This window comes from Sebastes umbrosus, chromosome 3, assembly GCF_015220745.1.
Source record: "Sebastes umbrosus isolate fSebUmb1 chromosome 3, fSebUmb1.pri, whole genome shotgun sequence".
Classification (NCBI taxonomy): domain Eukaryota; kingdom Metazoa; phylum Chordata; class Actinopteri; order Perciformes; family Sebastidae; genus Sebastes; species Sebastes umbrosus.
In genome coordinates, this window is record NC_051271.1 from 34,041,767 (window position 1) to 34,069,408 (window position 27,642).

Below are 27,642 nucleotides of genomic sequence, written 5' to 3' on the forward strand. Positions count from 1 at the left end.
AGACTTCAATTTGACACGTTTGGATTGTAATTTTGACAAGTTTGTATGCGTTCATCTCTTGTTATACAAACGTATGTTTTATACATGTCTAATAATTACTTTGTGTACCTTGCCTGAACCTGAGCGTTTGCGATACCTTAATAAATGAAGGTTAATCGCCGCTATGTCTCTTCAGTCTTCCCCCGTCCAACACAGTGGCTGGATATTGCTTCTCCAGACATCTCTACATGTTTGATTGAGTCACTTTAGGCTACTGTTTTATTTAGCGATTTACCACACTGACAGTGAATATTCACGTATCGCATGTGCCTCAAATCTCAGTGTGAAAGCCTCGGTTAACAACAGCTTTTAGTCATTTCCTCTCCTGTGACAGCAAGTTTCTTCCCCCAAAAAGGGAGCGCAGCCTCGGCGATGACGCCATGCTGGTCTGGTCTATAACTTGGAGCTTTTTTAGGAAATAGCAATGGAACAAATTGGAGATCAGCGTTTTGGTTTTACTGTTACTACTGTTACCGGTTAGTTTAAAGTAGAAGTTTGGAGACATGTTTCAACTTCTTCTGTCTACTCTGTTACCGTCTATGAAGGACACGGGATTGTTTTCCCCTAAAAGGGGGTGTGGTTATGCGAGCCTACTCTGGATGACGTACGGTATTGCCGGTCCGGCAACAAACCGGTAATAGTAATAACGCCAAGAGTTGCTGTGTAGTTGGTTGCACCAACAATAAATCCAAAAACGCTGATCTCCAATTTGTTCCCCTGCTTTGTCCTAAAAAAGATATAATAGAGGGGCTTTATGTTTCCAGGTTGTAGACCAGCCCAGCATGGCGTCATCGCTGAGACTGCGCTCCCTTTAGGGGGAAAGAAACTCGCTGTCACGTGAGAGAAAATGACAAAAAGCTGTTGTGTAGCGGGTTAACCGAGGCTTTCACACTGAGATTTGAGGCACATACGATATGTGAATATTCACTGTCAGTGTGGTAAATGGCTAAATGATGCTGGTGACAGTGACTAGCATGTAGAGATTTCTGGATAAGCAATATCCGGCCACTGTGTTGGACGGGGGAAGACTGAAGGGACATAGCGGCTATTAACCTTAATTTATTAAGGTATCATGAATGCTCAGGTTCAGGCAAGGTCATAAAATAATTATTAGACGTGTATAAAACTAATTTTAAATTTAACAAGACATATGACAATCCAAACATACGTCAAATTGCATTGAAGTCTATGGGACCTTCGGTTTTCTTTCCCCAAAAAGGAAGTGTGGCCTTGACTTTTTGTGAAGTACCCATATGTGCCGGTCTGATGTATACTGGGCTATTCTGCTATATTGCATCACTGTCTAAACTCTTGTAATGGTAATTGAAGCATTTTAGCCAACACTTTCAAGTGCTTGTCTCTTGTCTTCATCAAGGACCATAATGGAAATAAATATTGGACTTTACTGTGTCATCGTTGACATAATGGTAGATGTGTGTGATTTAATGGGCTTTATTGTAATGTAAACTAAACTCAAAGCTTTCTAGTAGTGTTAGCTGGCTAACTTTGATTGCGTTTGCTTGCTAAATGTTTTCATACATATTTCAATGTATTCAGTTCTATTTTTGACTTGTCTGATAACCTTTTACCACATTTCCTCTGTTCTGGGGCTCCACAGTTGTGGTCTAATGACTGCACTAATGAACCCAATGGACAATAGAAACTTTCATTTAATATGATCAGCGAGAACATTCTCTCTTTATTGTATCTTTTTGAAAAACAAACAAAAAAAAAAAAGTCTTTTGTAATTCTCTTTTGTTAACATTTCAGAATTCTGTACAGGATAAAAAGAAATAAGCACTGCTTAAGAACAGAGTCAAATCTCAAACTAGAAAAAAAAAAAATGAAAAAAAGAGAGGAGGTTTACAATACAAATTAGTAGTAAGACATTGTCTGAAGTGCAATGGCATAGCTCAGATGGGTTAAACGTGAAACCAAAAAACTTCAAAATAAAAATACTTCTCTATTTTCCAACAAACAGTAAATTCTTTACAGAGTAGAGACTGTATTATCTGATGTATTTAAACCTGTAAAAACATATTTACAAATAGCCATTATCTTTTATATACTTTTTCTCATAATCACATATATGTCAGCACCAGTAAAAAAAAACAAATAAAATAAAACATCAACAACAACAATTTTTGTTAAAATGTTGTCTACAGACTTGGTCCCGGTACATAATGATATTTGGAGGAAGCTTCCTTTCTCTTCCTGAAGGGATTTCAAACCATATCATGAACCCTTACTTTGAAGAAGACAAAAAGGTCACACAGTCTGTGAACTTAACACTGACCCAGAAGTGTTTCTCTACCTTCCTGCCTCCAGTTTGGAGTGGTAAACCTCAGGTGTTTTCCTACACACCGCCTCCATTTCACTGGTCTGACACTGACATTGTATTGGAGCCTGCCTGGAGCACTGGAGCGGTATTAAAGTTTTGGAAGCATGAGCAGTGGAGCAATCGAAGCGGTGAGTGCTCCGCTGCATTTCCTGCGTGAGGAAGGCTCAAACAATCCAAGAGTTTATCGAGACACCGACACAGGGTTTTTACTTAGTTCACCATCTCCCCCCTTGATGAAACCGTTGACCTTCAGACTCCACACAGTGAGACGGAGGCTCCCCAAACATGACAAAATCAAAGTACAGAACCTCATTCGTGAGTGCTACCGAACGCAGCGACGCTTACAGGACGATGGGCGTGGCGGTTAAAGTTTTGTATTTAAAGGGTTGGATTATACAACATCAACGACCATGAGAACAAATGTGTTGATGGCGAGGAGTTAGTTTACAGAGAAGAAGGCTTTTTGGTTTGTTGATTACAGCATCGTCCTCCAAACTTTCACTCTGATGAGCTAAATACAAAGTAATGCAAGTACAAACACGCTTTCATTCATCTGTTAACTGAGATTACAAAACAGTTAGAGAAGTAAGGTGTTATCTTACCGACGACTACTGTATTAAAACCTATTCGACACATATTTATTACTCAACCATCGGGGCTAAAAGAGTGGACAGCTTTGTTGATGATGAACGAAAAGGCCTGGAGTAAAGCCTACAGTTTGCTGAAATAAGCTCAGAGAAGGATGAGACACAGACTTCAGTGGAAGCACTGATTGTTTCGATGCTAACTGGCGCTAACCGTCGTCACCCTTTAGGCCCAATCAGCTTTCCGAAGTTCCTCTACCGTCTACGAAACAAACTCAAGGCTTAGCAGTGGTTCATTTTCCTAGTAAAGCGCTGGAAGGGAGACAACTCGTATTTCTTCACAGTAGTGTTACAGTATAGCACAGTTACGTTCTAGTTTTGGAGCGAGGGCGTTTTACAGCTGCGGTACGAGAGAGAAGCCACGATGTAAAGCAGGGCCACGGTGATTGACAACCAGCGGTGTCACAATGGAAGGGAAGGCTGTGCTGCGACGGGAGGACAAACAGATTTTCAAAAGACAACACAAACTAAAAGAAGGCTAACTTTTTTTTCTTTTTCTTTTTTAAAACTTTTTAAATCGACAAAAGACACAACCAGCATCATTGTTAGAGATTAAACACGGCAACAAACAAAATGTGGGTGGGCTTTCAATGAGCTCTTTTTTTTTTTTTCCCTTAAAAAGAAGAAGTCACTTGTGGTGCTTGAATACATTCAGTGCCCAGCGATCGTTTGTGTCAGCCTGATGCATGTGATGTGTTTTGTGTCACGCAGGCAGAGGGTTTAATGTAATATTAGCTCCGTTAGCTGCCTCTCACACGTCCGCTCATCCTCCCAGGCTGATGCTTGTTTGTCTGTTTGTATATGTGTGTGTGTGCATGAGCTTTTGAGTCCAAGTGCTTGCTTTAGCTGCCTATTCTCTCCCTCTTTCTCTGCTTTTCACTCTCTTTGTCTTCCTCGGCATCCGTCATCCACAGCCACGCACAGGAAATGAAACCCCCCCCCCCACCCCCCCAAAAAAAAAACGCCACCCGGGTCGGTTGCCTAGCAAAAGCACTAGAGGGCAGAGTGCGCTTGTGTGGCACAATAGAGGAACATCATTTGTTCTGTTGTGATGTTCGGGATTTAAACAGAGAAAGGAGTGTCGAGAGGTCTCTGGAGAGAGGGTGGGAAAGACGGGAGGAGAGAGAGAGGGAAGGAGGATGAGAGGGAGAGAGAGATCAAGTGAAGAGAACAAAGTGAGAGAGTGCCAAGGCGACAGATTTGTGTGTGTGTGTGTGTGTGTGTGTGTGTGTGTGTGTGCGTATATATGGGGGGGCACAAATCTAAGAGAGGAAATGGGAGCGCTGAGAGTGCTTTCTACTCCCTTCAGCTCCTCACATAGTTGAGAGATCTGAAGCACTGAGCTGGGTGGCACAAACACACAAACACAAATAAATTGCTGTCTTGAGAACAAGTCTTCCTTCCCCTTCATCAGTCTGCGGTGTTCAATCAGCCCCTGCTGAAGCTCGGGCTCAAAGCGCTGCTGTGTAAACGGGGCTCGCTTTCAAACACTGGAACATGAGAAAAAATTCATTCGGTGGAGAAAAAAGGGAAACTAATGAAACACACCTCTTAATCTCAATATTGGTTTTTCATTAATATGCACGAGACATTATGATCGCTCTCTCCATCTCATACGCACACGCATACACGCACACACGCACACACACACAAAACATAGCACAAGAACTCATTTACGTATAACCTTGCCCATGTTTTACAAAACAAAAACATGCCAGTCCACATCATGTCGTCCTTTTTGTTTTACTTTCTCAGGTTTTGTCCTACTTTTAATGTTTTAGTTCATCCAGTAAAAACTCATCTCCAGTTTCCCCGTTGGCTATTGGCTCGGGAAAAACTCCTCCATCCAACCGTCGCTCGAGTCCAGCTCCGCCCCTGAGCCATCGCCCAATCCGAAGGCTCCTCCCCCTGAGGGCCCGCCCCCATATCCATAGGATGACATGTCCTGATTGGCTGTCCTCTGGTAGCCCGGAGGCTGACCTCCAACCCCGACTCCCCCTGGTCCGTAGGGTCCACCTCCTCCTCCACCTGACCCTAACCCGGGCCCCCCAGGGCCCTGCCCGAATCCCCCCATCCCACTCATCCCCTGGCCCATCACCCCCTGGTTCATCCCCTGGTTCATGACCATGGGCCGGGGCTGGTTGGTCCTGGGCTGACCGCCCATGTGAGGGCCCATCATTGGGCCGCCCATACCGGCTGCCGGGTTGCCCACTCGGGGGTCCATTCCCTGGCTCATCCCCTGACCCGGACCCTGAAAGTGTTGCTTGGCCATGCGCGGAGGTTGACCCGGCTGCATCCCGTAACCCTGGGCGGAGCTGAACCCAACCATGTCCCCTCCAGCTCCTCCTGTAGTCCTTACGACTCCTCCCCCCATAGCCTGCAGACTCTGTCCTTGCTGCTGCGGCCAGCCACCCGCTGCCATTCCCCCGCCTCCTCCTCCTGCTCCCAGCATGCTTTGCAGTCTCTGTGCTTGGGCTTTCGGAGGGCCTTTGAGGGGTTGCTGAGTCATGGAGTTCATTAACATCCCCTGTCCTCCATACCCTCCAGCTCCACCACCTCCAGGGCCTCCGGGCATACCTCCGACCCCAGGACCTGCACCTGCCTGCCGGGGCGGCCCTCCGGCGGGGTTGTGCTGCGGTGGAAGACCCATGGAGGCTTGGACACTTTGGCTCTGGTGCTGCTGCTGGTGGATCATTTGGCTCATGGAGGGATTGAGCCCGTACAGGGAACCTTGGTTGGACCCCTGGTTGCCGTAGGATAAGCCCATGTCGGATGGGGGTCCCACGGAGCCCCCCTGGCCCTGAACAGAACTCATCTGGACCATCTGCTGCTGGTTCTGCTGCTGCTGCTGTAGGAGACGGGCAGCCCGGATGTTCTGGAGAGCCTGGCTTCTGGATGCCAGATCCTGAGGAGGACCTAGAAGAGAAGAACCAGAGGAGTTAAAACCAGAGACAATGGAGTTGGGAAAGACTTAAGGCCCAGACACGCCAACCCGACATCAAAGAACTAGCAGCGGCGAAGGCCAACCTTTGTGTCGCCTGATATCGACTTTGTCTTGGCGGAAAAAGTTACACTCGAACATACCGCAAAGACTACAGCCGATGGCCAACTACCACGTATTTGCGTTTGCCTACCATTTTCACACTCTCTCTCTCACCACTTAGCTTCATTCCAGATGGCCATGTCGTTGTGAAGATATCCGTGTGTTGGAATAATCAGATGAGATGAAGACGAAAAATTAGAAGAAACTTCTGCGTGTTCCCTCTTGACTTTACTCGTTGGCTTGCTTTCCTCACATCCGTTTCTCTTCTCGTGCACTGATTTGTTTGAGCTGAACAGCCAATCGGAGTGATTTCTCTCACCGACGGGTGCAGCCGCCGATTCAACATGATGAAAAATCTCAGACACGGGCAGACTAAAGACAACGGTGCGGAACACACCGCAAAAACTAGGTTGACAGATGCTCATCGACGGCCCAAAACTATCTGACAGTCGACCGTCCGCTTGGTGTGTCAGGGCCTTTAGAGAGGTTTATGTTCTTGAACCTCCCTCGGGATCAATAAAGTTACTATCTATCTATCTATCTATCTTATGGAGACAGAAATCACAAAGGAGCTGGACTTTTGTAAAACAGCTTCGGAGTCTGTATACTAGATCCACTTAAATCGCCAAATGGCGCGTAAGACCAATCTAATAAGTCAGTGCGGGAGCAAAGATTTATGTCCCGTGACAACCTGTTTTCTCTGGAAATGAATGCTTCCCTCCTAATTTAGTTCAAATCATAACCACACTAAAATAAAACTTAACACTCTAATGCGCTAGCACCTCACTTCCCCACTTCTTCCTATCAGAGCTTCAGTAGTAGCAGAGCTGAGGAGGTCTGCTAGCGTGGAAATGGCTCTAAATCCTCTAATAAACCCACTTCTGACATCATTCCACTAATCCCTCACCTCACAGCTTGGACTGTAACTGTAACAGAGGAGTCAGAACGAAGAGGATCACACACTCCAGACTCGTAAGTAAGCAGGGATTGAGCAGAGTTGTGGGTAATGTAACACGACACAACAGCCACATCTATTCCACGTAGCACTTCATGTAAATATAAATAAGTATAGAGAGTAGGATTATGTTCTGATTGCAGGCAGCACAATCATTGCTTTCAAATCAGTGACACGCTGCAGGATAGCTGAACTAACAGATGTATTTCTAGGCCAGAGTTTCATGCTGAAGCCCCCTCTTCCTCTCCATATTATCTCCTAGACTTGCAGACAGACTCTCTGATGGCTATAAATGGCTTTCGACTTGACTCTCCTCCTCCCTCTCTATATTTTTCTTCATCTCTCCATCATCCTCTCACCCACTCATCTCCTTCTCTCTCTTTCTTTCTCTTCCCAACCTCTCCATCTACCTACCAGACCATCTACCTATTCCTCTTGTTGCCAGCCTCCTCCCTCTCTCCCCCTCTCCCACTTCCCTCCTCTCATCCATCTCTCTGACTTCACCGGAACTCTGGGGGATCCAGGACAGACAAGTTGCCGTGGTAACAGGCAGAGCAGGAATATTCTATTTTTTTTTTCTTTTTCGGAGAGAGCGAGTGAGAGAGAGAGAGGAAGAGGCTGAAGAGCATCTGAGCGCCAACTGATGTGTCTGACAGACAGGCAGAGAGGACGAGGTTTGGTTTCAGGGTGATGCTCAGTCAGCGCTGCTGTTTGCATACATGTTTTAAGTGTTTGTGTGTCTATCTGTCTCTGAATATGTCAGAGAGTGAACTGTAAAATCTGTTAAACGTCTAAATGTCTTGGCTCTCTACCATGTATGCCATACTTGTTGCAGACCAAGTGTGCATGTGCAATTATGAGCCTTTTTTTTGTGTAACCATCAGGATGCTCTGTAAAGAACTGGAAAATGATTTACCCAAAATCCATTTACTAATGCGGCCATCAATAAAATGCTCATGAATTTAGGTCAGGTCTGGCCTCGTTTATTAGAAAATCTATCGGGGTGCTGCCATTCTTAAGTTTTTGCACAACTTATGTGCAATGTTGCCCAGATGGAATGGATGCATGTGTTTGTGTGTCTCACCGTGGTACTGATTGACTTGGGGGTATGGATTCCTCTGGCCTTGGCCCATCTGTCTGGGGAGATGCTGCTGCTGTTGGAGCTACACAAACATACACACACAGAGACACACAATTGTTAAGAGTGCAGGTTCAGATCATTCATACAGATGTTTGGTACAGTAGAGACAGATGTTTGGTACAGTCGCGAGAGATGTTTGGTACAGTAGAGACAGATGTTTGGTACAGTAGAGACAGATGTTTGGTACAGTAGAGACAGATGTTTGGTACAGTAAAGACGGATGTTTGGTACAGTAGAGATGGATGTTTGGTACAGGTGAGACAGATGTTCGGTACAGTTGAGACAGATGTTTGGTACAGTAAAGACGGATGTTTGGTACAGTAGAGATGGATGTTTGGTACAGGTGAGACAGATGTTCGGTACAGTTGAGACAGATGTTTGGTACCGTAGAGAGAGATGTTAAGTACAGTAGAGACAGATGTTTGGTACAGTAGAGACAGATCTTTGGTACAGTTGAGACAGATGTTTGGTACCGTAGAGAGAGATGTTTAGTACAGTAGAGACAGATGTTTGGTTCAGTAGAGACGGATGTTTGGTACAGTAGAGACAGATGTTTGGTACAGTCGCGAGAGATGTTTAGTAAAGGAGAGACGGATGTTTGGTAGAGTAGAGACAGATGTTTGGTACAGTTGAGACAGATGTTTGGTACAGTCAAGAGAGATGTTTAGTAGAGTAGAGACGGACGTTCGGTACAGTACAGACAGACGTTTGACATAGCAGAAGTGAGACAGATGTTTGGTATAGCAGAAGTGAGACAGATGTTTGGTACAGTAGAGGCAGACAGATGTTTGGTATAGCAGAAGTGAGTCAGATGTTTGGTATAGCAGAAGCGACACAGATGTGTGCTTCCAGGATTAGATTAGATTACAGTATCTGCAAGATGCTTTCCTACACAAATAATAACAGAACTGATCAATGTTTAAATGTAAAACCAAAGCCCTGATGCTCTATCATAGTCATAGCTGTGGTGCAGGTATAGAGAAGTAAATAGTCTGGGTCCTTGCTGCATAAAAGAAGCTACTGAATATGTGCCTGGAAAGCAGAAGGTGTTCCTCATTTAAATAGAGGTACGATATCCATTAACATACACTAAACCCCAGCAGGACGTGATTCCTTTCAGACACCTATATTTGTGTGTCTGTGTATGTTTTTGCAGATCCAATTAAAACCAACATAGTGGGTGGTGACTCAAGAGTTCAGAACTCTTTAACACTTGATTCCCTCACAGAGAGAGAAATAAAAAGAAAACACCACATTATCACAGCAGGCAGCATGTGGCAACAACACACACATACACATGCACACACACACACACACACACACACACACACACACACACACACACACACACACACACACACACACACACACACACACACACTCACACACACACACAATGCAGAGATGAAAAGGAAGCAGTGAAGAGGGGGCTGGTTGAGGGTAATTATACATGCAACCAGACAACAGTAAGGAAGAGGAGGGGATGAGCTGCTCTTGTTAAAGCTGCAGACACAGACACGTATACAGGAGTGCATGAACAAACAAAATTAGAATTTAATGCATGACAGATGAATCACACAGGCCTATCCGTTTTGTTTCATCCCCGCACAACCACACTAACATTATGCTACGAGCACACTGATTTGAAAACACTCACCTGCTCGGCCAGTAGTTGCTGCTGCTGCTGTTGTCTCTGCTCTCTGAAGAGCTGCTGTTTCTGCTGCTCTATCAATTGCATCTGCACCCTCTTCTCCTGCTCCATCGCCATCATCTGCTTCATCATGGCTGCCTGCTGCTGGTTGCCCACGTAGCCTGGAGGTGGTCCTGACCCCTGGTTGGGCCCCACCCCTGAGGCCACGCCCCCGGCAGGGTGAGGAGGCGGGATGGCGCCCGGTGGTCGTGACATTCCCACCACACCTTGTTCCTGTAGAGACAGAGAGGGGGAGGCAGCTGGTCAAATGGACTGTTGAGAAATCACTTATCAGGAAAGCAAGTGAAAGGAATATTTTCATATGCTTTTTCTGCTCCACTCAACCAAATAATGTATATACATACATATGTACATTGCAACATCAGCGCCCAGCAGCAATGCTAGGCTTCCGCCATTTTGGACTGTAAAGTGCCGTATGCAAGTAAAACTAAATAATTTCTATTTTATTGTCATATTCCACTGAAATGGCCTGTGTTGAACAATAAAATATTATGAATATAATAAGCCTTCTCAGTCCAAAATGGCGGCAGCAACTGTTGTCAAAAAAACACTGGACTGTCGTCTTTTTGCTTCTCCACTTTTTTTTTTTTTAAAGTTATTTTTTGGGGGGCATTTTCCATTTTATTGAGAGGACAGTGGATAGTCTTGGAAAGGGGGGAGAGAGAGTGGATGCGGAAAGGGCCACAGGCCGGATTCGAACCCGGGCCGCCGCGGTCAGGACCAAGCCTTGATACATGGACGCCCGCTCTACCAACTGAGCTAACCCAGGCGCCCATGCTTCTCCACTCTTTGACTCAACTGGCCGTTCAAGCGGTGACGTATCCTATCGTTGAATGCACCTGATTGGTCCCTGGTTTTCTGCTTGCCGTTTCAAACAGGAAACAACATGGCGGCCTGCTCGTAAACTTTTTACTTACTTATTCCATCTAAACAATCCACCAAAATCTACTTCTGAAAACATTTAAAGCAAGAAATAGTCTAAGCCACTGCTGAATCTTGTTTCATTTTAGAACTAGATCCCCATCTTTCACAGCTTGGTCCAAGCTTCGTGAGCCAGATGCGTCGCGCTGGTCAGGCTCATTTGCATAAAGGACTGTTCCCACCTTTTCATTTTGAAAGAGCAACGGCCAATGAGGAAACTCCATTACTCGGCTGACCAATCAAGTAACTTCATCACTCAGTGACAGACTTTTGCGTTTGTAGGGCTGGCCCTCTGTCGTCCAGCCAATGAGGCTATAACCAACAGCTGGTTAGCTTAGCTTAGCATAGTGACTGGAAACAGGGAGAAACAGCTAGCCAAGCTCTGTCCAAAGATAACAAAATCCACCGACTTGCACCTCTGAAGGTCACTAATTAACACGTATCATGTTATATCTACAGCTTCATGGAGTCTTCGCTGATGGCCTGGAAACTGCTCCCAGTTGAGAAGTAGTCTGGTACATAACCCCCCCCTTCATAAAATGGTTAATTGTCATTTTCACACTTTGGTTTAGAGAGATTGGGGTTATGGATTGAACAAATGAGATCTAACACATTTAGGCCATTTGTGTTATCTTCAGACGGAGCCAGGCTAGCCCTTTTCCTTCTGTTTCCAATCACTGTGCTAAGCTAAGCTACGTGACTGCTAGCAATAGCTTCATATTTACCTCACAGATATAACAGTGGTATTGGTTTTCTCATTTAACTTTCAGCAAGAAAGCAAATAAGTGTATTTGCCAAAAATGTTGAACTATTGCTTTACAGTCTATTTGAATGTTTGTACAGCTAAAAGGTAAAACCAATGAACCATTGGTACTGCTCTTTAACACAAGTCAATGTCGCACAATTACATCAGGTACAGAAGGAATGCATATTCAGTACACTCCCAACGTTGTCGCCATCTACAGTGACACCTTTGCACAGTCTGTTTTAGGCATAAACCCGTAGTCAGCCATTATGTTGTATGATAGCTCACAATCCAGCAGTGTGTGTGTGAATGAGAGTGAAATACAAGATAAAGGCAAGACTGCCTCAAGATTCAGCTCGCCGGGCCACCCTGAGTCCTCCCAATGGGGCATCGGTTGGTCCTCGCTGCATACATTATCTCCTCATTAGCATATAAAGAGCACTTCCTCCTCCACTCAGCCGTATGCTAATCTCTAATAGGATGAAATGGCCTGCTCTGGCCAATGGGAGGGGAGCGTTTATGAATCTATTAAAAGGTTAGACCGCTGAACGCGAGTGGACATCGTTTGGGCCCGCCGGCAGTAAGAGAGGGGAAAGGCCTGAGAGGAGAACGATTCAGGCCAGTAAAGAGTGTTTGCACACATAAAAATGCAACAACACACAGCCACCCACACACACACACACAGTGTACAACAAATCACATTTAACTGCGGGGCAAGAATGAAACAGCAAAGGCAGGATTACAGCAGCGCCGTAGCATTGGCAAGAGTCTGTAGCACATCACTATACTCAATATGTTTTGAAAGAGCCAAAGCCTCATAATCCGCATTGAGGCTCCGCTTTTCTTAGAAAGGAGTTAGGTGGAGATAAACCTCATATATTAGAGCACAAAAAAAACCCCGTGGAGCAAACAGAATCGTCTGCTTAAGACTGGCTCACCAGACAGCCAGACCAGACTGATCGATGTTCAGAGCTACGTGTCTCATCTTCGGTTGGCATGTTCCTGCCGGATGGCAGCAGGGCAGTAAGAGAGGAGCAGAGAGGGGGAAAGAGGAGGCGTAGTGTCAGAAAATGACCAACGGGTGGCAGTGGTGATCTTTAAGCACGGATGTGTGTATGTATGTGTGTTTGAGTCTCACTGGCCTCCTCTCAGCAGATGGCTCAATCATGACGGTTCTGATCTACGATCTCTCCCTCTCCCCCACTCACTCTGCCTCTTTTTTCTTCCCTTCTCTCTAAACACCCCGCCATCATCTCCTTTCTCCACTCTTCCTCCGGTTCTCTCTCTTTCTCTCCGTAGACAGGGGGCCCTGAGTCATGTCCGCACAATTGCCAGGGAACGAAGGAACGGAAGAGAGATGGATTTCAAAGGAAGGAGGAGAGGAAAAGTCTCAGAGAATTAAAGATTTTTGGTGGAGGTGGTGCGTATGTGTGATGCAGGGGAGAAGTGGCGGTAACAGCACATTAGCAGTTAGATGAAGAAATGACAGAAAGTATGTTTACACTGTTAAATAAAGACATGCTAAATGAGAGAGGCACATGAGGGAAGAGATGAATTAGCAGTAGTATTTCGATGTTAATAGTACCTCGCTGAAGCTTTGTTAATTTACACTGAATTGAATGTCATGCCAATAAAGCTTATTGAATAGATCATCAAATTAATTGAAGGAAAGAGAGAAGAACATGTGTGAGGAAAGAGGGAAGGCGTGATGAGGAAAAGGAGAGGAGATCCGATCTTTTTTTCGGGAAGGAAACGAGGAGGTGACGAGCCAAAAGAGGAGGAGTAAAAGGTGGGATAGAGGGGAGGAGAGCAGGTACCCTGGCAACAGTTGCTGCGGCGAGGAGCAGATGGCGCTCGGAGGAGCGGTTATGGCCGCCGCGCCTGGTCACCCTCCACAAACACACTCACATTCATCCTACAGTTTTACTTTCAACCTCTTCTTTCTTTTGTTTATCAGCACATCTTCCATTCTCGCTGTCTCCTCTGTTCCTAAAGAGAGCATCCACAGTCTGTCTGTCTCTTGTAGCCCCGTCGATCCAACTCTTTCTGTCTTTGCCTCTGTTTGCTCCGTCCGCTCCCCCAGACGCTTCATTCTGGCATCTTGGACCGGCTCGAGTTAGTCCCCGAACTCTGTGCTCTTCAGCAGAAATGGGTCAGCGGCTAATGAGACTCAATGGTTAGCTCCTAACTACAGGACGAATAGTTTGAAACTGCGACAGCTACTATAAGTTGCAAATAGACAGCCCAGTTGCACAGCAGTTCGTGAAATAGTCGTGAAATTGAATGTATTGATCTGTGTACATAGACACAATTTTCAGATTTTGTTTTTGTGATGGTCAGCACGAAATCAAGTCGTATGTAAACCATAGAATTGTGAACTGGGAAGTATAAAGAGCGGCGAACGTCACCTAGGGGAGGAGATCAGGATGGATGTGAGGGTCAAAAAACATTGGACTTTCGCCCAGGAGACCGGTGTTCGTGTTCCCTGTGAAACTACGAGTCAAAGTTGATTTATTTTTCTATCGGCACTTCTGGAGTTACTTTTCCTAAAGCTAACTAAATAGTTTTCGTCACGTAACTTCCGTACTTAAGATAAGCCACTTCCGATGTTATTTCAGCCCAAACCGCAATACTTTCCTAAACCTAACTACGTAGTTTGTTGCCTAAGCCTAACCAAGTTGATCTTTTCCTAAACCTTACCTTTATTTTGAAAAGACTGGAGCGGAAATTGACGAGTGTGTCACGTGTTGCTGGACATTTGTAGGAAAACGCACAAAAAATACGTTGTTGAAAGTCGTGCTGGGCGTCATGAAACAAAAGGGAAATTTGTGTCTATGTACACGAAATAAAATTGTGAAACTGTGTTGGATAAGATCAGTTTGTAGTAGGAAGGACCAGAGCGGATGAAATGAAAGGAGAGGTGAATGTATCACAGGTTGTTCCGGAGGATGTGTGTGTTTGTTTGTGTGTGTGTGTGTGTGCATGTGTGTGTGGTGGAGGCTGTCAGCGTTATTGAGTTAGGAAGCATGGAGAGCCCAGGTGATTACATTACACGTGAAGTGAGCGGAAATGTGCGTGTGCATGTGTGTAAGTGAGAGAGCGAGTGGGGGGGAAGAAAGGGGGATTATCCATTTCATCCCTATGTCTCACGGAGCAGGAATGTGTGTCTACTGTACTCAATGTATGTGTGTGTTTAAAGGTGTATCTGCCATACATCAGAACGGGACATACGGGTACTTCGCAAAAAGCAATTTGTCGTATGTTTGGATTGTAATTTTGACATGTTCTTATGCATTCATCTCTTGTTATATGGAAGTTTTTAATTGGACTTTATTAGTTGTAATCCACTGAAGACAATCCGCAAATGTGTACCATGATTTCCAAATATTTCAATATCCACAGACATGTATTTTTGTATTTGTGTTGTGTAATGTCACATCCACAAAAATAAAGGGCGATTTGCAAATAGGCATAACTTACTCTGTTAAATAAACGTGTTTTATATACATGTCTGATAATTATTTTGCGATCTTGCCTGAACCTGAGCGTTCGTGATACCTTAATAAATGAAGGTTGATCGCCATCATGGCCCTTCAGTCTTCCCTCGTCCAACACAGTGGTCAGATATTGCTTATCCAGACATCTCTACATATTTGATTGAATCACGTCAGGCTAAGTGTTGTCTGTAAATAACCAACGTGTTAATAGCCAACTGTTTGATCTATAGGCTGAGATTTAGTTGGAGACGACAGTCTGATGCTGCTATAACATTAATGTATGACTGTATTACTGCAGCAGCCTCCCTCTCAAGCTAACCTCAAGCATTTACCACACTGACAGTGAATATTCACGTATCGCATGTGCCTCAAATCTCAGTGTGAAAGCCTCGGATAGCCTGCTATACAACAACTTTTAGTCCTTTTCTCTCCGGTGACAACGAGTTTCTTTCCCTCAAAAGTTAGCGCAGCCTCTGTGATGACACAATGCTGGTCTGGTCTATAACTTGGAGACATAAAGCCCCTCTATCATATCTTTTTTAGGACACGGCAGGGGATCAAATCAGAGATCAGCGTTTTTGGATTTATTGTTGGTGCAACCAACTACACAGCACAACTCTTCGGCATAGCGTTATTAACAATTACTACCGGTTAGTTTAAAGTAGAAGTTTGGAGACATGTTTCAACTTCTTCTGTTTACTCTGTTCCCATCTATGAAGGACACAGGATTGTTTTCCCCCAAAAGGGGACGTGGTCATGAGAGCCTACTCTGGATGACGTACTGCCGGTCTGATGTACGCACACTACGATCATACACTCTCCAGTCGGGATTAAATCACCTCATCCCATGGTGACCACACAGTGCCGAGATTAAAGGCTGCACTTGCTACTATGAAATAACACACACACACCGCTGTGCACCCTCACGCACACACATACACAGTACATGCGACCACATTCAAAAACCAAAGACAAACACAGATGGACAGACTACTACAGCGCTACAGCGCTACACGATGCCTTACAGTTCATGCATAAAGGCATTCTGTGAAACACAATTGCACATCATGCGTAAACACACGCACACACACATACACACACGCCCACACACACACACACACACACACACACACAGCCTGTAAGAGCAGCGGCGCCTGGCAGCAGAGTGCTGGGTGTCTGTGTGCTCTCCAGAGTGGCTCACATCTGTCACCCACTTGTGTAAGAGAAGGAAGGGAGGGAGTGTGAAGAGCAGAGAGGAAACAGAGAGTGAGGGCTGGATAGATGAGGAGATGCTTCATTAGACTCTTACGCAGACCACAACTGCAATCAGACTGAGAAAGTGAACAGGAAGTACATCTGCCTGATGTTGCAGCAGCTGATGGTGTGTGTGGTACAGATGCATGGAGTGAGTTAAAGCTTGAAGGTCACAGAGTCACATCTCTTTCACAGCCAGCGCACATCAATGTCTGAATGTCCTTGAGCTCCACACTGGTTGACCTTGCACCCCGACCCCTCTGGTAACGTCTGCAGAAATATGCTAATCAAAAATCTGTAAGAGACGGCGGCGATAATCGGACCGGACGCCTCACAGAAGGTGTCTGCTGGAGTGGAGTTTTTGCATTCACATCCAGCCTGAATCAATGGATGTGTAGATAGCAAGTATTGATGTATGTAGGACGAATAGAAAGACAAATATAAAGGCTGTCATAGTTATTTTTGTCAATGCATGCCGGTGCAGTATACAGTACAGGATTTATTGTAGATGATATAATACACAATCTACAACAGTGGTTCCCAACCTTTTTTCCTTGCAGCCCCCCCTACTTCTATCTAAGAAAAGCTGAGCCCCACCAATGACGTCACCCTAAAAAAAACATTACAAATCCTCGAACAAAATCCTCAATTTGAATAAAGTGATTCAGTGTATTAAATGAGTTAGTCTTTTTTTTATTAAAGCAACTTTCTTTAATGAATAGAACTCGTCAGTTTCGTCAACATAAATAAAGTGATGCCATCTTGACGGATTTGCCAAGCAAATGTAAATACATAATATGATCATTTATTTTTGTAACGACTTAATTCATTTACTATAATAGTGTTAGAGCCAAAACAGATTTTTTGTTATTGCGGTTAAAAAAGGTTAGGTTGCTGCTAGACCGCCCTGTTAATACAGGCGGGTCCTCTATTTGTGTGTGTCAAGCGGGAGGGCAAATTTGGGGGTTTTTGACTGCAGTGAAAATGTTGTTATTGAAAGGCTAAACGCCAACAAATAAGGATTGAAGCTGAATATTTAGTTACATTTTAAATAGTTTTATATCCAGTCTTTTGTATGAATTATCCAGTAAGTATGTTATTATGATTTAAGTTGTACATGAGCAATTCTAATTTTGACAACCTCAGAACAGAAATAATTTTGTTTTACTTTTGTACGGCACTTTGAAGGTGGATGTTTTACTGGCGTCCGGTAGTCACTTTCAGTCCAAAATGGCAGAGGTGTAGCTCTGTTGCTGGGCGCTGACGTTGCAATGGAACGACTAATTGACTTTCACTTCTTATCAATATACGTTCTTTGATACTAAGCAGCCCATTTAGAATGTTTACGGTGTCAAGTTTGAAAAGGTCTATAGTCAAGAGTCCTGAAGCATCACACTCAACCTGCTCCTCATTGTAGGTTAACAACTGATAGAGTAGAGATGGGCTGCTAGCAGAGCTAACTAATCCACTACTTGATGTCTTACACAGATGACCGGGACACTGCCTATATACAATGTTTATGTGCATGTATGTGTATCACTGTAAGGCTTTAAGTCACCTTATAGGAGGACAGGACATGCATATGTTTTCAGTTTCTCTCTGCTTAACATGGCAGATGTGAAGTTGAGGAATAAAGTATTTGCCATGAAGGAAAAATAAATTGTGTATTAGAGCGCATGGTTAAAACACAAGTATTATGCAGCACCTGACACGCAACCGCAACGACACATGTATGTACAAAACACATGCGCACACACTAACCCCGAGCAGATGGCAGAGCCAGACCTCACAGTATCAAACTATCCCCACAGCGCCAAAGGTAAAGAAGACATCACTTTGACACCTACACACACACACACACAAACACACACCTTCATACACACAGCCGTGTACTTCTATCTTTGTGAGGACACTCATTGACGTAATGCATTCCCTAGCCCCTTACCTTAACTATCACAACTAAATGCCTGAGACCAACCCTTACCCTAACATTAACCTGAGCCTTATAAACAAGTCTGAACCCTCAAACAGGCCTTTGAAGCTCTGTCCGAAGGTGAGGACCAGCCAAAATGTCCTCACTTTACAAAAATGTCCTCACTCTGAAGGTCTCAAACTCAAATTGGTCCTCACAAAGATAGCTGTACAAGTACACACACACACACACACACACACACACACACACACACACACAGAGTAACACGGATAGCGAGAAGTAATAAGCCAGTGGTTTCATTCTTCGCCACCAGTTGTGTAGAACACATCCACCCACCTACCCTAACCCCACCCCCTCAAACACACTCGCACACACACACTTACTCCGTTTGTCCCTGAAGAGAGTTAAATTTAAACTGCTGGAGAGGAGTCTTGCTCCCCACAGAGGTCTGTTTAATCTCTTAACATCTCTCTGCTCTAAACCCTAACTGGCCTATTTCTGAATCTTCGGAATCTGCACACGCACACATCCCACAAAAAATATATAATTTAAGGGGCAATGCCAAAGTGAAATACACACAACCCTTCACTTTTTGCAAAAAAAACCCCCAACAATCTCCTCACAGACTCCAAAACAGTGGGCTAACAGGTTTTTTTAGGATCATCCTTTCACCATAACTGAACCAACACGTTGTCATACAGGGATGCTGTGAAATGCATGTAGGCATGCAGGAGTGGATCAATTTAAGTAAATGAATCCCTGCAGCATGAATGCTGTGTGGAGGGAGGCACTGTGCTTAACCAAGGCATTTCTCTCTACACACACACACACACTCACACACACACATACACTCACACACACACACACACACACAGGATGCCACCCACAGACAGCACAGTGCCTGGAATGTCAGTTCATGCTTGTTTGCAATTGTGTAGCATGGCATTCTTTAAATTACAATTCATCCATGTTTTTATTTACAGTTACTGACACAGTAAGTCTTTGATATTTACTCTATAGACTAATGACACAAAACTAAGTTGTCCCTTGATAGTCCCTGATTCAAAATTTCAATCAATACAATATTTTTAAGACCAACTACCTGCAAAACTGATTCCCATTACTTTGTGTTAAGGGCTAATTAAATAGTGTTATCATGCTAACACTCAAAGCTAAAATGGTGAACACAGTAGGCATTACACCTGCTAAACATCTGCATGTTAGCGCTATCAGACCCTGAGCATGTTAGTTAGCGTGCTGATGTTAGCATTTAGCTCAAAGCACCACTATGTCTACGTATAGTGTATTGAAGAGTCTTCGACTCACAAGAGGATTTACTGACTAAATTGTGGATTAATTTTCTTCCAATCAATTAAATCAGAATCAGCTTCATCTTTATTGGCCAAGTAAGTGTGTGGAATTGACTCCGGTTTTCGTACTACAAAGCACAGAAATAGAACAGCTAAAAACAAAGACAACAGATCTGAACGAGGTAAACATGAACCTTGACTATTATGTTCAGATATAAATTAGGGCTTATGATGCCAGCATGCAGTATGCTGTCACTCTAGCTTTAAAACTGGCTACAACCTCCGAAACATTGATTGCGTTAATGCATTAAAGAAATTAGTGCAGATTTGGCGGTTTCTTTGATATACAGTATATATATATACATATAGTTTATATAATTTATATATATAATACTGACATTTGTAGACAGTGAGATGATGCAATGGTGCAGAGTGCAAAGGGTGCTGGAATGAATATGGGATTATCAATGTAACAGGTTGCTTTATATACATGATGAGGTAGTTGAATTGGCAGTGTACAGTGTGCTTATATCCATATTGACAGTGATTATATTTACATGTTAAAAACTAAAATTACCGCCTTGCGGTTGTATGCCTCCGCCAACCAGTCAAGTTGCAGTTTACATCCATGTCTCTCGAAAATGTCATCACTTTAATCATTTTATCCTGTTAGACATTTGTGTGAAATTGTCATAATTAGCAAATTAATTCTTGAGTTATGGCCAATAACGTCTATTGTGAGGTCACAGTGACCTTGACCTTTGACCACCAAATTCTAATCAGGTCATCCTTGAGTCAAAGTGGATGTTTTTGCCAAATTTGAAGAAATCGATCTTTTGGAGGTTGTAGCAGGATCGGTTGTAAAGTTAGAGTGAAGATACTGGCATCATATGAAACTAAAAACATAAAGAATCTATTGGTACCAACCATGTCATACTAGCTTGTCGCAAAGGATGCTAAAAATTTTGGCGAGGAAAAGCTGGAATGGATATTTTCAAAGCTTGACCTCTGACCTCAAGATATGTGAATGAACATAGGTTCTATGGGTACCCACGAGTCTCCCCTTTACAGACATGCCCACTTTATGATAATCACATGCAGTTTGGAGCAAGTCATAGTCAAGTCAGCACACTGACACACTGACAGCTGTTGTTGCCTGTTGGGCTGCAGTTTACCATGTTATGATTTGAGCATATTTGTTTATGCTAAATGCAGTACCTGTGAGGGTTTATGGACAATATCTGTCATTGTTTTGTGTTGTTAATTGATTTCCAATAATAAATATAAACATACATTTGCATAAAGCAAACACATTTGAGTATTAAATACTTGACAAAATCATGCGATTCATCATGATCAAATATTTTAAATGATTGACAGCCCTAAAAAAATATGATTCACAGGTACAGTGAAGCTCAGTGGATGTTTGGTGTTACAGCGTTATTGACACTATATAACAGTTTCATTATTAAATCCACAAATAGTTTCAGCCCTACTTTTCACCGTTGTTTGTTTGGACTCTGTGAAGCAGATTACACTCTATTCTAAAGAGTTGCTTTTGCTTTCAAGAAGTTCCCTCTTATGAACATCATTACTGAGGTGGATAAACGGTCGCAGACAGCGGAATATGACGAGCGGCGAGAGGACAGAAGACAGGAGTAAATCAAGCTCGTGACAACAAGCGAGGAGAAGGGAGTGCGAGCGGTGCAAAGGGATGAGATCATTGGTGGCCGGGGAGTGATTGTGGCGAGCAGACGAGTGTACCACCCTGAGAGGGACCAGGTGCTATAGTAAATCACCCTGGAAACGGTCGCCATGGAGACCTTAAAGACACACGTGCGCACACGGGAGAGAGAGAGGCCATGTCTGGGAGAGTGTGTGAGTGAGGGATGTAAATGTGTGTATTACAAAACGGGAGGATAGTGTGTGTGTGTGTGTGTGTGTGTTTCTATGTAATCTAATCATGGCGGCTGAGAATGGTACATCTGAGTGACAACTTCCAGCCGCAGCAGGTGGATTGCTCTTTCTCTTCTCTTCTTCTCTCTCTATCACTCTCTCCGGTCCTGTGCGCTTTCATATCATAACCTCCTTTATTACTACTGTACGCACATATATGTGTATTGAGGGTAATATATGAAGCTTGTAGCTAGAGGTGGCAATAAACAGAGAGAGCGAGAGGAAATCAAACAGTGAGGTGAGTGTGTCCTGTTGTGTGGGACTGTGAGGTTATCACATTCGGGCTCTTCCCAGAGAGAATTCCCAACTAGAGGGTTTGAGTTATTCACAGCTGCGATCGGCGCTATAACACGGCTCTTAACGGAGGTAAAGATACGTTCCGCACATCCGTCGATCGTCTGTTCACCCCCCTCCCTCGCTCTCGTTGTGACAGTAAACTGCCTTTTTATCCATCCGGCCATCCTCCATCTCTCTGATTAACCTCCTCTTCAATTTCCTCCGTCACTGTCTCACCACGCGCCCTGTGCTCCTGTCTTCCTGTCTTCCTTTTTGCTCTCACTCAATCTATCCCTCCTTCTCCTCCTCATCTCATTCAATCTCTTTCCCTTTCCTCCACCGATCTCTCACTCATCTCTATCTTTTCTCAGATCCCTCCATCTAGCCACTCCTCTGCCCCTCGCCGCCCTTCCTCCCTTGTTCTCTGTCCACCCTTCCACTCCATCCATCTTCCATTTATTCCCTCCTTCTTTGTTCACCCGAAGGGCTGATCCTTCCTCTTCTCGCCTGCCTCATTCGCCCAACAGCGCTTCTCTCTCTCTCTCTCTCTCTCTCTCTCTCTCTTTCTTTCTCCTCCTCCTCTTCCTCCTTCACCCCCGCTTTCATTTGTTTTTCTACCTGTTTCAGATTTGTTTTTCTACATCCACGCTCATCCGTCTTTATTCTCGCCGTAGCTCATTTAACGTCTGGATCCATCCCTGCCTCGGCAGCTATCATTCTGCTCCCTCGTCTTCACCCCCTCCCTTTCATTTCCCTCTCTCTCACTCTCTCCTCCTGTTTTCCTTGACTCCATCTTTACCGAACGGCCGTATAACCTCCACCTCTCTTTGTCTGTCCCTCCATCTACCTCTCTAAATCTATCTCTGCCTCTGTCATAGCCCCCTCATTATGCCTTCTCCTCCTCTCCGCTCCCTCCCTCTCTCCAGAGAAGCCATTAGGTGCTGCTGTAAGGCTATCACTCTTTTGCTCTCCCCCTCTCTTTTCACTCTCTTTTTCTCTCTCTCCTGTAGTCTCGGGGCAATAGGCTCCCCCTTCCCTTCCGTTCTCTCTGTCCCCCCTGCCATTCCTCCTCTCCATCTCTCTCTCTCTCTTCCTGCATTTCTTCAGGCGCTCTTTCCTCTCCTCCTTTTCCCTCCCCCTCTCCCTCACGTCTTCACATCATCCGACTCCCTTCCGCTTCCATCGTCTTCGCCCTACCTCCATCTTGATTTCTCCACCCCCCACCTTTCCCTCTATCCTACCATATTCCAGTGAGATAGTCCGGTGTAGCAGCGGGCTTATATACACTCTATACTGTACGCATATATATAGACCTGTGGTTGTTTTTTTAAACATATTGCAGACCTTCAGGAATACATCTTACATACAGTAATCAGTCGTACACTGTCAATAACCCTTTAACACCAGATATACGCTGCTGCCGTTATAGATTATAATTCTTACAGTCTTTAAGGCACTTTTTTAGATTATAATTTACAGTCTTAAATGCACATTTTTTAGATTATAATTTACAGTTTTTAATGCACATTTTTGCACCTTTTTAGATTATAATTTACAGTCTTAAATGCAAATTTTTAGATTATAATTTACAGTTTTTAATGCACATTTTTGCACTTTTTAGATTATAATTTACAGTCTTTAATGTACATTTTTGCACATTTTTAGATTATAATTTACAGTCTTAAATGCACATTTTTAGATTATAATTTACAGTCTTTAATGCATATTTTTAGATTATAATTTACAGTATTTAATAAACATTTTTGCACTTTTTTAGATTATAATTTGCAGTCTTAAATGCACATTTTTATATTATAATTTAGCCTTTAATGCACATTTTTAGATAGAATTTACAGTCTTTAATGCACATTTTTTGTAATATGTACATATCATGTATCACTTTATGTACATACTATAATATGTACATACATGTCACTGTAAATATGGATCCTACTCACTGTACACACAGTAGTTAGACATCTCCACATGTACATACTGTACACAATCACCCAGTTCATGTATATCCATCCAGTATTTATTTTCTTTGCACTATTTGTATTGTTACAACTTCTGAACACTTGAATTGTATATAGACATTTTATCTTTATTTTCTTATTGTATTCTTTTATTCTGTTATTTCTAGCCTGTGTAAGTACATTGAAGAGAGTGGCATAAAACCGGAGTCAAACTATGTATATACTTGGCGAAATAAAACCTGATTCTGATTCTGATCTGCTGCAGATCAGAATCGGCCGGTTTATTCGCTCTGGAGAAGAGATATAATGATGAATAAATCCAATTTTCTTGTCCACTTATTGTATTAAGAGGAAACATTCTCAAATCAGTCTGAGCACGCACACAAACTGCTATCTACAGTGCACAACCTATCCTTTTGTCTTACACATTTAGCTGCCTTTCTCGGCGTTGCACCTTCAGCTATCTCCATCGCCCCCGACTTTGCCCATCTTTGTATGCCATTAATCTCTCTCCTCCTTTACCTCCTCTGCCTTACCTCTCCCTCTCTAATGCAGGGGAGATGGAGCGAGGGAGAGAAATATGGAGACAGAGAGAGAGAGAGAGAGAGAGTGACCATTATCTAAGCCAGCATCTGCAATAATTCCACAGCAGCCTATTATCCACAATAGAGCCAAAATGGCCTTTGGTAATATGATGAAATCTGCCGTAAAAAGTAGAAATGGGACTAAAAGCGTCAGAGTGTAGAAAAACCTCCATTCCTCAGCTGCTTTATCACATTATTGCATTCTCCTCATCTCTCTCTCTCTCTCTGTCTGCCTCCCTCCCTCCCACATTCGGTGCATTACTGTGTGTTTCTCCAAATTCTCTCTATTTCACTCCGTTTGTCTCTTTCTCTCTTGCTTGTTTGGTGATACCCCTCCCTTCATCAATCACACACTCCGTTCCTCTCTATTGCTTTCCTCATCTCTCGCTTTCTCTTTCCCTCTCTTCGTCGTTCTTTCTTTCCTCCGTCTATGCGACTCTCGACGAGTGTGTGTGTCGATCCTTCGTCGGATAACACCACAAAAAGTAGGAAATGGAAATTCCATTAAATTAAGTGTTGGTCTCTTCCTAATGCAGCTAAAACGCTAATCCAACTCACACACACACTCAGACAGACTGACATGGGTGTGCATGGATGTGACTGAGCTTGCACACAAACACAGAGAGAGAAAAGGACCTTCCAATCAGTAGTGTACCACAAATAGGCGCAGGAAAAACAATTTGCTGTCATTGCTAACAGCTGCTGCTGCTGGTGTGTGAGAGAGAGAGAGAGAGAGAGAGAGAGAGAGAGAGAGAGAGAGAGAGAGAGAGAGAGCACACCAGGCCCATCTCTCCCCCGTTCCTTTTCCTCCCCTCCTCCACTGAATTGTCCCAAGGGAGGTGGAGAGGTGATGTATAGACCCTCTCCTGATCGCACGACTCAGCAGAACAGATGGACAGGGTGAGGGAGAGGAAGACAGAGAGAGAGAGAGAGAGAGAGAGAGAGAGAGAGAGGTGTACAGTTGCACACTGAACAAAATGGCTATGTGATGGTGTGTGTGTGTCTGTAGGTGTGCGAATAGATTGAAGATGCTGAGAGCTAATATATTGTTTCAATATGGTGTCCACTGTGTTCCCTGTTGTACACCTGTAAGGCGGGGTATATCTTCCAACACCAACCCAGCACATTCACTGCAGCTGAAGATGTTCTCCATACTGAAAAGTATTGATCAGCTTGTCAGGTCACACCTGTTCCAGTAAGCAAGTCAGTTCAAAACAGACTGTGGAACTGTTAGGTTGTAACCGCCTACTACATACTACTGACGAACGCAGTAGGCAGTATACAGTATACAGTATACAGTATACAGTACATATGTGTATGTATGAAACACTTAAAGCAATATATTTTGCAGTATGCTAGGCTAGGCTTTAGCCTTTAAACCAGGTCTTAAAGCGCTGGACAAAAAACTGAATTCGAACCATTATTGTAATATTATCAAAAAATACAACTCTTTTTTTTTTGCTTATGACCAATGTGTGTTTCCTTTATAAGACACTGCAGGTTTAGCTCCACCGACCCTTAAACTATTTATTCTAACAACTCATAGTGAAGTGAGACAAATCATCAATGAAGGGAGACGGTAAATATAAAACATTGCTCGACAAAATTGACTCAAATTGCTTTTCTCAGTTACAGCAACGAAATAGTGGGATGATATCCCTACAAATAATAGAGTAATGCTAAAAAGGGTCATGTTGTTGAGCAAGTATCTCACTGCCCCCTCAAATGTTCAGAAGTGAATTTAACGATGAAATACAGTAGCTACAAAAAATATGCCGTTTTTGGCTACTGTACCATAGACTGTACCGTTCCAGTGCTTTGCATTGTGGGATACAGTAGGCGAGGTAGACTGGAGATCTTTTTCCAAATCAGTAGGACATTCGGGTATTTTTGGCATACTGTAGATTTTGCTTTTGTTTGCATACTGCATACTGCATACTGCATACTACATACTACATGCTACATTTTGGCCAAATCAGTACGTATAACTAGTATAGTATGCAGTTTGGAATGCAGCTTGTGTCTTTTCCTGCAGCACTGATATCAACAACGTTAGCCTAGCAGCATCACACTTCATTCACATCCAGCAGACATGGAGCAACTCACTATTCATTTGAAATTGTGTTTCTTCTCACCTGATAAATACAAGTCAAAAGTTCACTCTTTTTAACTGTTATCTATTTTTGTTCTTGATTCTCTCCAGAGAAATAGCTCTGGCACTTAAGCTGTTAAATGCTCTGCTACATATCACCAGCTAGTTGCTAACTTAGTGTGGGGCTGGGCAGGTAGCGTACTGTTGGTATATCCTAGCTTTTTTTTTGCTGCAAACAGCTTTCTGTGGCAGGAAATTCAGTTGATGGGAGTGAACCATAACAGTACATTTTGGGGCCATGAGTCCAAAATAAGGAGCTAAAAGAGGCTAAACGGTGAGGGGAACTGAATAGTGTGGGGATACCGTCTGTGGGTTCGTCACTACCATAGACTGTATATAAGAAGTGGACGTGACGTCAGCCATTGTTTTGTGGACTGTCTGGATCTTGTTTTTGTGGAACCAGACATGACACGAGATGGTGGAGCTGAATGCCAATATTATTAGGTGACCAAAATGTTACTACAAGCAACCCCTTTACATTACTCTTAAACACTTGATCCATTGTTGATATAAAATAGTGTTACAAAATGACTAACTATGGCACATAACCCATACAGTGTACAGTATGTGTGTTGATGAATGATAAATGGCATGGTAAGAGCAAAGCATGAGCAGACTGTCGACGCATAATTGCTCATCAAAGAGCATCCATCTGTTCATTTATGCTAACATATTACTTCTTTGAAAGTCTTCCTGTGTAGATAATGGCAGACCTTCACTGGTTGACACCACGTTGTGGGGCTCTGGTAGTGAGGCTGCTAAGCCAGACTAAACCGGAGCGCTCTCCGCACAAAACTGAGCTGTAAAGAGTCAATTACCTCGGTTGTGACCAGAGACCCCTTCCTCCCTCCGCCTTATCATTACTACAAAACAAGAGCAATTGAGGAGTGGTTAAGAGGGAGGGAGGGAAGCGAGTGAAGGGTGGGTGGAGGAATGACTCGAGGGGGGGGATGGAGGGAAAGCTGTTGATAAAGGAAGGGAGCAAACAGCCACCCTGAGGAGATGAAGAGAAGCGGCAGAAGGAGGGGAGGGAGGGAGGGATATATAGGGGAAATCATTTTTGAAGGAGTGGACTGTCGGCCAACCTAGAGGGAGAAATAGATGTGTAAACAAACACCGGCTATAGGGACAAACAAGAGTGTGCCGGAGAGGGAGAAAGAAGAG

The 27,642-nt window shown here is 43.7% G+C and overlaps 1 protein-coding gene across 1 annotated transcript in view; it reads right to left on the reverse strand.

The window, feature by feature from the left end:
* Positions 1–1,708: 1,708 nt before the first annotated feature.
* maml3 (mastermind-like transcriptional coactivator 3) overlaps positions 1,709–27,642 on the reverse strand; it is a 138,714-nt gene continuing 112,780 nt past the window's right edge. The window contains exons 4-6 of the mRNA XM_037763421.1: positions 9,821–10,087; positions 8,107–8,185; positions 1,709–5,940 (exon numbers count right to left, since the gene is read on the reverse strand). Coding sequence (XP_037619349.1) covers positions 4,844–5,940; positions 8,107–8,185; positions 9,821–10,087 — 1,443 coding nt within the window. The 3' untranslated portion in view covers positions 1,709–4,843. The remainder of the gene's footprint in view (positions 5,941–8,106; positions 8,186–9,820; positions 10,088–27,642) is intronic.